Below are 12,892 nucleotides of genomic sequence, written 5' to 3'. Positions count from 1 at the left end.
CCTCCTGCTCCCCCTCAGTCCAATTACCTACCCCATTCCATAACCCTGCTTTTCCTGAGTGTTGTACTTGGTCTTGACTCCCTGTGTGCATGGGCATGGTAGATCAAAAGGGCATATTTGAAATGTAAAGGGTCTGGATTTCCCTATGGGCCGAATCAGCTTGTTGCTGATGCAAATGTCAGTGATCAAATATGTTAGAATGATATTCCATATTGGCAGTAATTTCAATGTTTAAATATGTTGATTTACCTGTAGCTGGAATGCCTGATTTGTTGACTTATGCTTACTGGGTAAGCCTGGAAGTTCAAACATGGTTTTGAAATGCATCATAGTCACAGAGCGTGTACTTGCTGTCAGTTTCAATAATAATGATCATTTGGGTGAGGTACCTGCAGGTAGGACTGCTACCTGTTGGAATGCCCTCCATGGAGGCAGTCAGTGTCTTCAGGAATGAGGGGATAAATCAAAATGGTTGGGCAGTGCAGTGATGAAGGCTGGCTTTTTTCACTATCTCTGCTTTGAAAATAGAAGCAAAGTTAAAAATTGGGATGCAGTGAAACTTGAATGCTCTGCCCTAGTTAACCTAAATCTATAAATTGATACTTCATGATGGTCACTATGAATGCAAAAGTGGAATTTGGCCACATGGTCATAAGTATATGAGGAGTATAGTAAGGGGCTGAGGACACAGTCTTATTCCACTGAAGTTCCTTTCCCCCAGTTAATTATTCTTACTCTGGATTGTTCTTTGTCCTTTTCCATAGCCACCCTAAACCTGTAAAATTAAATGGGTATGAAAGATTTGTAAGTGAAATATAGGGAGCAGATGAAATCCCTCTTTACAATTCCATTTGTTAAAACTTCAAGTACCTGCAATAGCTGATATTAGAATATACCTCAGAAGATAAAACTAGTACTTTAGAGTTAATTTCTTTCTAAAGCTGATTGTCAGCTTAACATAATACCAAGTAACTTATCTTTTGCTTTATTTTAAAATATGCTTGTTTTCTCCATCTGCCAGTTTTCTTTCTGCAGATAATTGGGCAGCTGGACCTGTGCAGCTCCTCATGTCTGAGAGACACGGAACTGAGGTACACGTGCAAGAAGAGGATGATATGTCAAGCGGAGATTTGGGTGATGGCCTCCGCAGGAAACCTGGCGGAATTTATCAACAGAAACACGGATCAGTTGCTGAGACCACAAGATCAAGACAAGGATCAGATGTTGATGACTCTATTTCTAGTCGGAATGTAAAAGTGGATGAAAAGAATGGGTTTACGTTTTCCCATTGGACAAAATACAGCAGCCTCTATAATTCATTCCATAAACGAACAGCTTCTGACGGGATGAGTACTAGCAGGTGGTCGTGCAGTAATGGTAAAGTTCACTTTTTAAGACTATGACTGCTTGCAATGTGCATAACTATGAAGATTAGGTTTGATAAGTTGTGAATCTTTAATGTCTGTCTCAAGTTTTAAATACCTGTCATACGTTTTGAATGAAAGCATAGCACTTTAGTTATAGTGATTATAATGTTTTTAAGCCTCACTCATTCTTAGCTTGGTTGAAAACTCTGGCTTGGTAGCTATTCGTGCTCCTTAACCTAAATGCAATAGTTCGACATCCCGAACATTTTTAGTGTTGTGACTTGTTCTAAAAATTAAGAGTAAAATTTACTGATACTAAGGGATGGGCTGTGAGCTATAAAGGGGTGAAAAGCACATTTATGTATACACGTACAATCTAGGTTCAAAAGTGGATAAACCCTTGTAACAATGCAATACTTTTTTATGGTAAAGAATGCAATTTTAATTAACAAATGGACAAAGTACAAATCAAAGTTTGTCCTTTCTTAAGTTTTTAAAAATTAGTTTGTGAAGTAAGGGCATTGCTGGCTAGGCCAGCATTTATTTCTCATCCCTCATTGTCCTTCAGATTGTGGTGGTAAGTTATTGAATCCCTGCAGTCCCTGTGGTGTAGGTACAGCCACAATGCTATTAGGGAGGGAGTTCCAGGATTTTGATCCAATGACAGTGAAGGATTGACAGGATAGTTCCAAGTCAGAATGGTGAGTCAATGGGGGTGTCCAGAATAGCACTGGGTGAAAAATTAGGGGCAAGTAATATTCGTGAGATAAGTTATAAAGGAACTCTACTGAAGCAGAAATTTTAAATGGTCTTGACAGCCAATTAGGTTTTGGAGAGGGATGGGATTGAAGGATATGATGAGAAAGGAGTAATTTTCTTTTAAAAAAGGGCAGAACTCTTGGATCTCATGACTTTATCCTTAAAACAGCCCAACACAATTTTGATTGATCTCATTTACCCAGGGGTTTTCCCAGTAAATTATTTCGCAGCTCTGTTAAATGTTGGGTGTAAATATAAGCTCTTTTTGTCTTCCCTTCTCGTACTTGTTTTTACTTTGGATCTCCTAGTATTTAAACCCTTTACTACAGGCTGAATACAATAGCAGAAAGAATTCTCCTTTTTGCCATCCTCCTGTCCCAGTAAATAGTTTAGAATGATGGGACATTACTCACATTACGAATAATGAGATACAGCAACTTTATACAACACGTAACGTAGTACTGCACAGCATCCCAGGTCATTTCACAGCGGCATTATCAAACAAAATTTGATACCAATCCAGGTTAAGGAGACGTCAGGGCAGATAACCAAAAGCTAAGTCAAAGAGATGCATCTTAAGGAGCATCTTGCCAGCCTATCTGCAGCCTTTTACATGGTTGAACATACCAGCCTCTTCCAATGCCTCTCCTCTGTGGTCCAGCTGTGGTCAAAGAGATGCATCTTAAGGAGCATCTTGCCAGCCTATCTGCAGCCTTTTACATGGTCGAACATACCAGCCTCTTCCAATGCCTCTCCTCTGTGGTCCAGCTAGTTCGGATTGCTCTCACCAGATTTCACTGTTATCTATCTAATGGGAACCAGAGAATCACTTCTGTTCCTGCTCCTGCAACATACCTGTTGTGTCCCCCAAGCATCCAAGGCCACCTCTCATCTCCTTCTTCAGCTTCCATCCTAGATTATTTGAGGGTCACTGTGATTTTTACTTTGGGGCAGGGCAAGAAATCAGGCCCCAAGTCTAACAGGAGCAGGTTTAAACTCAGCACTTTTGATGTTATTTTGAAGCACATGCTAGCTGTCTAGCCAACTAAGCTAACCAGCCCCAGCCCCCTCCTATTCACATCTACGTGTCGTCCCTTGACACCCAGTTCTACTTCATCGCCACCTCTCTTGACTCCTCCACTGCTATTAAGTTATCAGGCTGCTTATCTGATATCTAATATTGCATGAGCAGACATTTCCTCCACATAAATGTTGGGAAGATTGAAAGCATTGTTTCTTTGGTCCCAGCATCAAATTTTCTTCCTTAGCCACTTCCTCATCCTTTTTCCTGTCAATTGTTGAGATTAAATTGGCCTGTTTACAACATGGGTGTCATATTTGACCCTGAAATGGGCTTCTGGTCTCATATCACACCATCACTCTGACTCCCTCTATAACATTGCCCAATTTCATTCTGTCTCAACGGATCTGTTGCTGAAGCCCTCATTCATGCCTTTATTAGCTCTCGACTTGACAAAGCAAATCTGGTCGGTTTTGCAAATTCTAACCTCTATAAACTTGAAGTAATCTAAAACTCTACCCATATGTTAACTGGCACCAAATCCCATTCACTGTCCTCACTGACATACATTGGCTCCTGGTCAAGCAACATTTTGATTTTAAAAGTCCTTGTTTTCAAATCCCTCCATGGCCTCACCCCTCCCTATCTCTGCATTCATTGAATTCTGGCCTTTGATAACTGTGCCTTCAGTTCCTTTGCCTTAAAGCTCTAGAATATCCCTACAGCTCCACCTTGTTTTCCTCCCTTAAGATGCTTCTTAAAACCTACCTCTTTGATCTAATATCTCCTTTTTTGATTCCGCTTCATAATTTGTTCTATAATGCTTCTGTGGAGAGCCTTGGGACATTAGGTGCAAATTAGCTACGCATGGTGTGGACAACGATTGAATCTGTTCTCAAGATAGGTGTTCCTTTAATTATTTTCCAATACAAACTAATTTACAAACACTTCATGAGAATTGTCCTTTATAATTAAACTGCAAAAGACCAATTGAAACATGTGAAATCAACTGTTCCTTTTATTGATGGATTTGAGAAATCACCTGACAAACAATAAAAGGATTAACAACCTTGCATTCATATTGCGTCTTTCACAATCTGAGAAAGTTCCAAACTGAATGTTTTAATGTAGGAAATGCAACAGCCAATTTGTGCACATCTGGAAATAGAAATTAAAGAAATGCCTAAATCATCAGTTTTTAGATGCCGTAAAGTGACATACAATAGGTGAATATTGCATATTTAGCTAAAGTTGAAGTTTGTTTACTTTGAATAATGCGATGTGTTAAGTTTATAAAACATATGCTGTCCCTGCAGGCTCACAAGTTGAAATGTCAAATGAAGAGCTAAAACGCCGGCTTCAGGAAGTTCTGGAGGTAATTTATTTTAGTTGAGAATGACTGAAATTAATTCTTCATTTTAAAAAAAAAAATTGGGTTCTTGCAAGTAGCAAATTGAGCATGAAGGTAAACTTGTAAAAAGCAATGACGATGAGAGACTACGTGAAACTAACGCTTCCAAAAATTGGACATTTTGAACGAGTTATTGTAACTTGCTCCTTTTTTTACTCAAGTTAAACAAAATATTAAAAAAGGGAAAAATCAACTGTGTGCGTGCGTGTGTTAGAGGTCCCCTGAGTTCATGGACGTCCGATCTACAATTGTAGAGTTGCCCTGAGGTCAGAAGAGTATGTCTAATTACGCGGATAGTGATGTGAAGATGACCCCCCTCAATTCACGTCACACAGTTGTCATTCCTTGGTGTAACACACGAGGAAACCATGTTAATGCTTTATAACTATCAAATGTGGAAAATATGTCAGTTCTTCCAGTGACATGTATCTTGTGTTATGAACAGTTACTTTGATGGAAGTCGTTGCACAAAAGTAATGATTCTGTATTTCTCTGAAAGTATAAGTTCACATGTCTATCCTATCATAATATAATGCATATTCTGTTGTAAAGTGAATATTGGTGCATAAAATTTTCCTCAATCGTTATGGTGGAGGACAATTAAACAGTTGACAGGAAAAGGAGGCTTCATAATATCTCCGTCCTCAATGGGGAGCACTTCAATGCAAAAGATAAGGCTGAAGCATTTGCAATAATCTTCAGCCAGAAATGCCGAGTGGATGATCCATCTCAACGTCCTTCAGAGGTCCCCAGCAAGATAGATACAAGTCTTCAGCCAATTTGATTCACTCCATGTGATATCAAGAACTGGCTGAAGGCATGGGATGCTACAAAAGCTATGGGCCCTGACAACATTCCAGCAATAGCACTGAGGACTAGTGCTCCAGAACTAACTTCACCCTTAGTCAAGCTGTTACAATTCAGCTACAACACTGGTATCTATCCGGGAATGTGGAAAATTGCTATGTCCTGTTAACAAAGAACAGGACAATTCTAACCCAGCCAATTACCACCCCATCATTGTACTCTTGATCATCAGCAAAGTGATGAAAGGGGTCTTTGACAATGCGATCAAGCAGCACTTCGTCAGTTACCTCCTGCTCACTGATGTCTTGTTTGGGTTTTGCCAGGACCACTCGGCTCCTGATCTCATTACAGCCTTAATCCAAAAATGGGCAGTAGAGCTGAACTCAAGAGGTGAGGTGAGAGTAACTGCCATAGACATCAAGGCAGCATTTGACCAAGTGTAGCATCAAGAAACCATAGCAAAAGTAGAATTCATGGGAATTGGTGTGGGGGAAAACTGCACTAGTTGGAGTCATAACGAGCACAAATGAAGATGATTGTGGTTCTTGGAGATCAATCACCTCCGTTCCAGAGCATACTGCAGGAGTTCTCAGCGTAGTGTCCTAGCCCCAACCATGTTCAGGTGCTATATCAATGACCTTTACTCCATCATAAAGTCAGAAGTGGGGATTTTTTTTTAAATGCTTGCACAATGTTCAGCACCATTTCAAGACCCCTCAGGTTCTGAAGCAGACTGTGGAGCAAGACCTGGATAATATTAAGGTGTTGGCTGATAAGTGGTGAGTATCATTTGCGCCACACAAGATAGAATCCAACCATCTCCCGATGACATTCAATGGCATTACCATCTCTGAATCTCCCACTATCAAGATCCTGGGGGTTACCATTGAGCAGAAACTGAACTGGACTAGCCATATAAATACAGTGGCTACAAGAGCAGGTCAGAGGCTAGGAATTCTGCAATGAGTAACTCACCACCTCACTCTGCAAAGCCTGTCCACCATCTACAAGGCACAGGTCAGTAGTGTGATGGAATACTCTCCATTTGCTTGGGTGTGTGCAGCTCCAACAACACTGAAGAAGCTTGACACCTTCCAGGACAAAACGGCCTTCTTGATTGGCAGCCATCCACCACTTTTAATATCCACTCACTACACCACTAATGCAAAGTGACAGCAGTGTGCACCATCTACAAGATGCACTGCAGAGATTCACCATGGTTTCAAAGCAGCACTTCCCAAACCTGCGACCTCTACCACTGAGAAGGTCAGAGTAGCGGATGCATGGGAAAATTGCTGCCTGCGAGTTCCCCTACAAACCTCACACCATCCTTACTTGGAATTGTCGTTCCTTCACTGTTACTGGATCAAAATCCTGGCACTCCCTCCCTAACAGCACTGTGGGTGTACCTAAACTGCATGGATTGCAGCAGTTCAAGGAGGCACTCACCACCATACTCTTAAACGCAATTAGGCAATAAATGGGCAATAAAAATGCTGGCCTCGCCAGTGACGGCCATGTCTCATTAAAGAGTAAAAAAGAATTGCACTGATTAATATGGAACATTCTAAGAAGAGTTAATGAAGCACCATTCCAACTCTTGGTAATGATTTTTCATGCAATTTTTATTGCTTATTTCAAGAACTGTAATTTTGTGATTAATTGCTAAGTTTTATATTGTGCAGGAAGCAGAATTTCTGCGATCTGAGCTTGAAGTAACACAACAACAACTTGAGGGAAAATATGAAGCATTAAAAATATTACAGGGCATGGTGAGTTGCATGTCAATGTTACTAATCTCAAACACTGGACTCTGATGTTTTAATGCCACTGATGAGTTGTGCCTCATGCAGTGGAAGAGGAAATCTGATGTGACTATACAGTCCTACCACATTCGTACCAATAACTCAGCATTACTGAAAGTTTAGCTTTCGCTCAAGGGAATAGTTTGGTTGCTATATTTTGTTAGAAACTCTTTTAAAGTAAATATGATTCCTAGATTTATGAATAGAAAAATAAAAGTTTAAGATTTTTATTCTTTTGCAGAATGTGGTGTCGCTGGCAAGGCCAGCATTAATTGCCCATCCCTACTTGCCCGCGAGAAGGTGGTAGTGAGCCGCTGCCTTTCAGTTCATGTGGTGTGGTGGCACTCAGAGTGCTGATAGGAAGAGAGTTCCATTGAATAGCTATTGTTTTGAAGCAGATTATAGAAGCTTCACTGGTGATTATCCTTAGCTACTATTGACTGCTTTGCACAGGAAGTTGAGTTCCTGACTATGAATCATATATTGACTAAACAACAATGAAGAAATTACTATATATAGCTGTAAATTGGGATGGTGCATGACTTGGAAGGGAACTTTGAAGTGATGTCTCCATGATATTTCTCCCTCCCCCTCAGTGGCAGAGAAATGAGTGTTATTCAAGTAAGGCTGGTAGTGCATCTTCTAGACAAGACACATCTTTTTAGCCTGTCTTGATGCTCTCTCCACTCACGTTGTTTTGTTTCTTAAAGACTTGATTAGCTGTAAGTATTCGCATTCCAACCATTATTCATGTAAATTGAGTTTGTGTCTTTATATGCCCTGTTTGTGAACAGAATTCCCACTCACCCGAAGAAGGGGCTTGGAGCTCCGAAAGCTTGTGTGGCTTTTGCTACCAAATAAACCTGTTGGACTTTAACCTGGTGTTGTTAAACTTCTTACTGTGTTTACCCCAGTCCAACGCCGGCATCTCCACATCTTAAATGGGTGATCCATTATTCTGAGATTCCCTTACTCTCTGGTCCTCGACTCTGCCACAAGGGAAAACAGCCTCTCAGCATCTACCCTGTCATGCCCCCTGCGAATCCTATATGTCTCAATACGTTTGCCTCTCATTTAAACTCCAATGAGTACAGACTTAGTCTCCGCTCATAAGAAAATTCCTCCATTCCTAGGATCAACGTCATGAACCTTCTCTGGACTGCCTCCAATGCTCTTATGTTTTTCCTTTGGTAAGGGGACCAAAACTGTTCAGAGTATTCCAGGTGTGGTTAAACTAGTGCCTGTATAGTTTTGGCAAGTCTTACCTATTTTTGTACTCCATTCTCTTTGATATGAGGGCCAACATTCATTTGCCTTCCCTATGGGGTGGCACAGTGGTTAGCATTGCTGCCTCACCACGCCAGGGACCCGGGTTTGATTCCCGGCTTGGGTGACTGTGCGGAGTTCTCCCCATGTCTGTGGGTTTCCTCCCATAGTCAGAAAGACATGCTGATTAGGTGCATTGGCCATGCTAAATTCTCCCTCAATGTACCCGAACAGGTGTTGGAATGTGGCGACTGGGGGATTTTCACAGTAACTTCATTGCAGTGTCACTAATTAATGTGTCACTAATTAATAAACTTTTAAACTTTATTACCTGCTGAACTTTTTTTTAAAAATTAATTTACGGGATGTGGGCATTGCTGGCTGACCAGCATTTATTGCCCATCCCCAGTTGCCCTTCAAAAGATGGTGGTGAGCTGTGTTCGTGAACTGCCGCAGTCCCTGAGGTATTGGTACACTGTGCTGTTAGAGAGGGAATTCCAGGATTTTGACCCAGCAACAGTTGTAAATTTCTTGCAGGGTGCCAACCATGTTTACTTGTCCTCTCTAAATGGCTGACAATGTTATACTGCCCCTTCAGGGTTTTTCTTTGGAAAAACAGAAAGGAAGCAATGACTATGATGTAGAAAGATTATCTTAATGAGGCCATGAAAATGCAGTAATAGAATAAAAAGATGTGAATATAATGGAGCAAGTTATTTAAGATGCAGGGGAAAAATGACCACAGTGGTCACATTGCATTTATGTTATTGGACTAGTAATCCCATGCACCTGGACAAATGATTTTGAGGTTTGTTCAAATTCCAGCAGCAGCTGGGGAATTTGAATTCAAATCATTAAATACATTTGTAATTAAAAGCTAATATCAATAATAGTGACCACAAAACAACTGGATTGTTGTAAAAATTCAACCTCTTTAGAGAAGGCAATCTGCCATTGTTAATCGGACTGGTCTATGTGATTCCAGATCCACAGCCAACATGATTGAGTCTTAACTGCTCACTGGAATGGTGTAGCAAGCCACTCTATTACTAAACTGCATTCAGTGGTTCAAAAAAATGGCTTGTTAAGATGGACTGGCCTTGCCAGTGATGCCCACATTCTGAGAGTGGTTTAATAAAAGAGGTTTTTGTTCTTGTGACAAAGAACATCTGCATTGGCAATGCAGAAAACTGGGAGAATTTCATAATGATGTGCCAGAGCCACAGCTGGCCAATACTATTTTGAGTGAACCAAACTACTTAAAACCTATCCAAGTAAAGGGACAAAATTTCTTTTGCCCATACTGTAATAGTATTTGAAGTTTTCTACTATTCATTTGTCAGCTTTCTTCAAAGTGCTTTTCTTCTAAATATGGAAAATAAATGATGTCCTGCATATGTTCCAATGTACTTACGATTGTACCACTCTATATTTAACAGGCTGTGCTTGATAAAGCCACTACACATACAAAGACATTACTTCAAAAAACAGGAGAACGAAATAAGATTTTAGAAAAGGTAAATCGCGTGTAGATAAATGCAAATATTTATTTTTTTCCAATTCCTCTTAGTTATTGTAGAAACATTTTCATTTCAATTTAAATTATGTTTCTTTAAGAAGTCCAGCTAAGTACAAATCATTTAAAATTAAAAAATAATTTATATTACAAATAAAATATATTTGGAGATTCTACCTTTTTCAAATCAAGTTTATAACTATTCTTTTCCAAATTGTAATTTTTTGCATTAACAAGTTTGTGCACAACATGCGTTACTCTTTTAATGAATCTGTCTTGTGTGGTGTACCTTTTCTCCATTTATCTTGCATGATAATGTTTATATTGTTGACTTATGACCATCGGGATGGTCCGAATGTTATCTTTAAACAGTGTTTCAGTTTCATTTACATTTTGTTCCATTGGGTAATTGTGTGGAATCTTCCTCCTTTTCTCAAGTGAGTTACAAAGGACATTTTGCTTTTGTTGTGATTTGATATCTGGGAGAGCATCATCAGAACAACCTTGGCATGTTATCTTTGTGTAATGTACTCTTTAGTAAAAGGAAAGTCAAGGAAAAGGGTCAATTAATTGACCAAAAAGGAGAGAATTTTGTGGAGACCAAGGGCATGGCTGATGTACTAAATGAGTATGTTGCATTTGTCTTTGCAAAAGAAAAACATGTTGCCAATGTCACAGTAAAGAACAAAGGTATTGGAGAAATTGGACTGAATAAAAATAAAGCAAAGGTACCAAAAATAATGCATGGATAGTAAGGTCACCCAGTCCACACCAGCTGCAATCTAGCTTGCTGAGGGCAATAAGGGTGGAAATTGTGGAGTCTCTGGTCATAATCTTCCAGTCGTCCTTGGATATGGGAGTATTGCCAGATGACTGGCAGATTATAATTGTTATATCCCTATTTTTAAAAAGGGGAATGGGATAAACCTGGCAACTGTCAGCCTAATCTCAGTGGTATGGAAACATTTAGAGACAATAATCCAAGACAAAATTAATTGGAATTTCGTAAAATTAGTTAGTAAATGAAAGTCAGCACAGGTTTTTTAAAAGGCAAATCTCGGTTGATTAATTGAAATTCTTTGATTTAATGGAGTGGGTTGATGAGGATAGTAGAGCTGACTTGTGTATGGATTTTAAAAAGGCATATGGTGAAGCACCACATGATAGACTTGATAGCTAAATTGAAGCCTTTGGGATCAAAAAGAGAGTGGCTGTGTGGATACAAAATTGGCTAAAAGGAATGAAAAGTGCAGATTAAATATTGTATTGAATGGGTATTTCTCAGATTGGAAGGAAGTGTTTAGTGGTGCCCCACACTGGTCAGTACTGATATCACTGCTCTTTATGTTTTGGATTGTGTTAAAAAGGGAGCAATTTTAAGTTTACAGGTGACATACTATGAATGGTGAGGAGGACAGAAATAGACTTCAGGGGGACATAAGAACATGAACGGGAGGTGAACAGCAGGATAAAAGCCGACAATCGGCGCAGGCTTGGTAGGCCAAAGGGCCTGTCCCTGTGCTGTATTGTTCTTTGTTCTATCCATGTCATTAATATAGAATGTAAATAGTTAAGTCCCAGGCTGATGTTTGCAGCACTCCACTAGTTGCAAATTGTCAACCCAAAATGACCTGTTTATTTCTGTTCTTCATTTATGTCCTTTAACCAAACTTCAATCTTTGGCCAATAAATTACATTAACCCCATGAGCCCTAATCTTGAATAATAATGCCTTTTGTGGCACCTTATTGAATGCCTTCTGAAAATCCAATATACTACATTCACTGGTTTCCCTTTTGACCATCATACTAGGTACACCCTAAAAAAAAAATTCCAACAGGTTTGTTGAGCATAATTTCCTTTTCATAAAATCGGGTTGACTTTGTCCAATCATAGTGATTTTCTAAGCGCACTGTTACCACTTAACAATAGATTCCAGCAATCTCCCTACTTCTGATGTGAGACTAATTGGCTGGAAGTCACCTGTTTTCCTTTCTGAAATGATATCTGCTACTTTTCTAATCCATAGGGACTGTTCTAGAATTTGTGGAATTCTGAAAAATGTGACAATACTGTGCCTTTAAGAAATGTATTTAAGTCATGTATCTTGTGTAGGATTGTTTCTTTTATGGTTTGTTCTAACCAGTGCTGCTGGGTCTACAACCGAAATCCTCTATGGATATTGCAGCAGCATAATTGCTCCTAATTGCTAGAATATTTGTTTCAATCTGAACTAATGCAGTTCTACTGATTTTAGTGATTCCCCTGGGGTTTTGCAGATCGGAACTCGATTAGGATGATTGACAGGGAACAAATCATGCAACTGGGTGAAGCTAGGCTTACACAGAATATTCAAGTCAGATGCTGCTTGGATTGTTAAAGAGCATTGCCTCTCTTTTCCTCTCAGAAGTTGGAGACTGGAATCTGCCAGGAAATAAGTATCTTTCTATGAGATTCTGCTGTTTGGCAGTGAAACTTGCTCTGAGATTCTGCTGTATGAGAGTCAGAAAACTGTCTGGATCATAGTCCAGAGGTACTAAAAGGCTGGAAATCTAGTGACAGTATTGTTTCCATTGCGAGGTTATTCACTTTGGAGGAAATAATAGCAAATTGGATTATTATCTAAATGGAAAGAAATTACAACATGCCTCTGTGTAGAGGGACCTGGGGGTCCTTGTGCATGAGACGCAAAAACCCAGTCTGCAGGTGCAACAGGTGATCAAGAAGGCAAATGGGATGTTGGCCTATATCGCAAGGGGGATAGAATATAAAAGCAGAGATGTCTTGCTGCATCTGTACAGGGCATTGGTGAGGCCGCAGCTGGAATAGTGTGTGCAGTATTGGTCCCCTTATTTGCGGAAGGATATATTGGCCTTGGAGGGAGTGCAGAGAAGGTTCACCAGGTTGATACCAGAGATGAGGGGTGTTGATTATGAGGAGA

General features: G+C 39.8%; 1 protein-coding gene across 3 annotated transcripts in view; it reads left to right on the top strand.

The window, feature by feature from the left end:
• The window catches only part of ccdc125 (coiled-coil domain containing 125), a 35,533-nt gene that overhangs the window by 5,234 nt on the left and 17,407 nt on the right, over window positions 1–12,892 (top strand). For 2 of the 3 annotated variants that reach the window (XM_078214863.1, XM_078214864.1), the window contains exons 2-5: window positions 1,022–1,377; window positions 4,464–4,522; window positions 7,051–7,137; window positions 9,876–9,953. In XM_078214863.1, the coding sequence (XP_078070989.1) occupies window positions 1,068–1,377; window positions 4,464–4,522; window positions 7,051–7,137; window positions 9,876–9,953 (534 nt within the window). In that variant the 5' untranslated portion in view covers window positions 1,022–1,067. The remainder of the gene's footprint in view (window positions 1–1,021; window positions 1,378–4,463; window positions 4,523–7,050; window positions 7,138–9,875; window positions 9,954–12,892) is intronic. The other variant, XM_078214862.1, reaches the window with a different exon arrangement.

Source organism: Mustelus asterias, chromosome 6, assembly GCF_964213995.1.
Source record: "Mustelus asterias chromosome 6, sMusAst1.hap1.1, whole genome shotgun sequence".
NCBI classification, from domain to species: Eukaryota; Metazoa; Chordata; class Chondrichthyes; order Carcharhiniformes; family Triakidae; genus Mustelus; species Mustelus asterias.
Note: the sequence above shows the minus strand (reverse complement) of the source record. Positions and strands in the feature narration are given on the sequence as shown.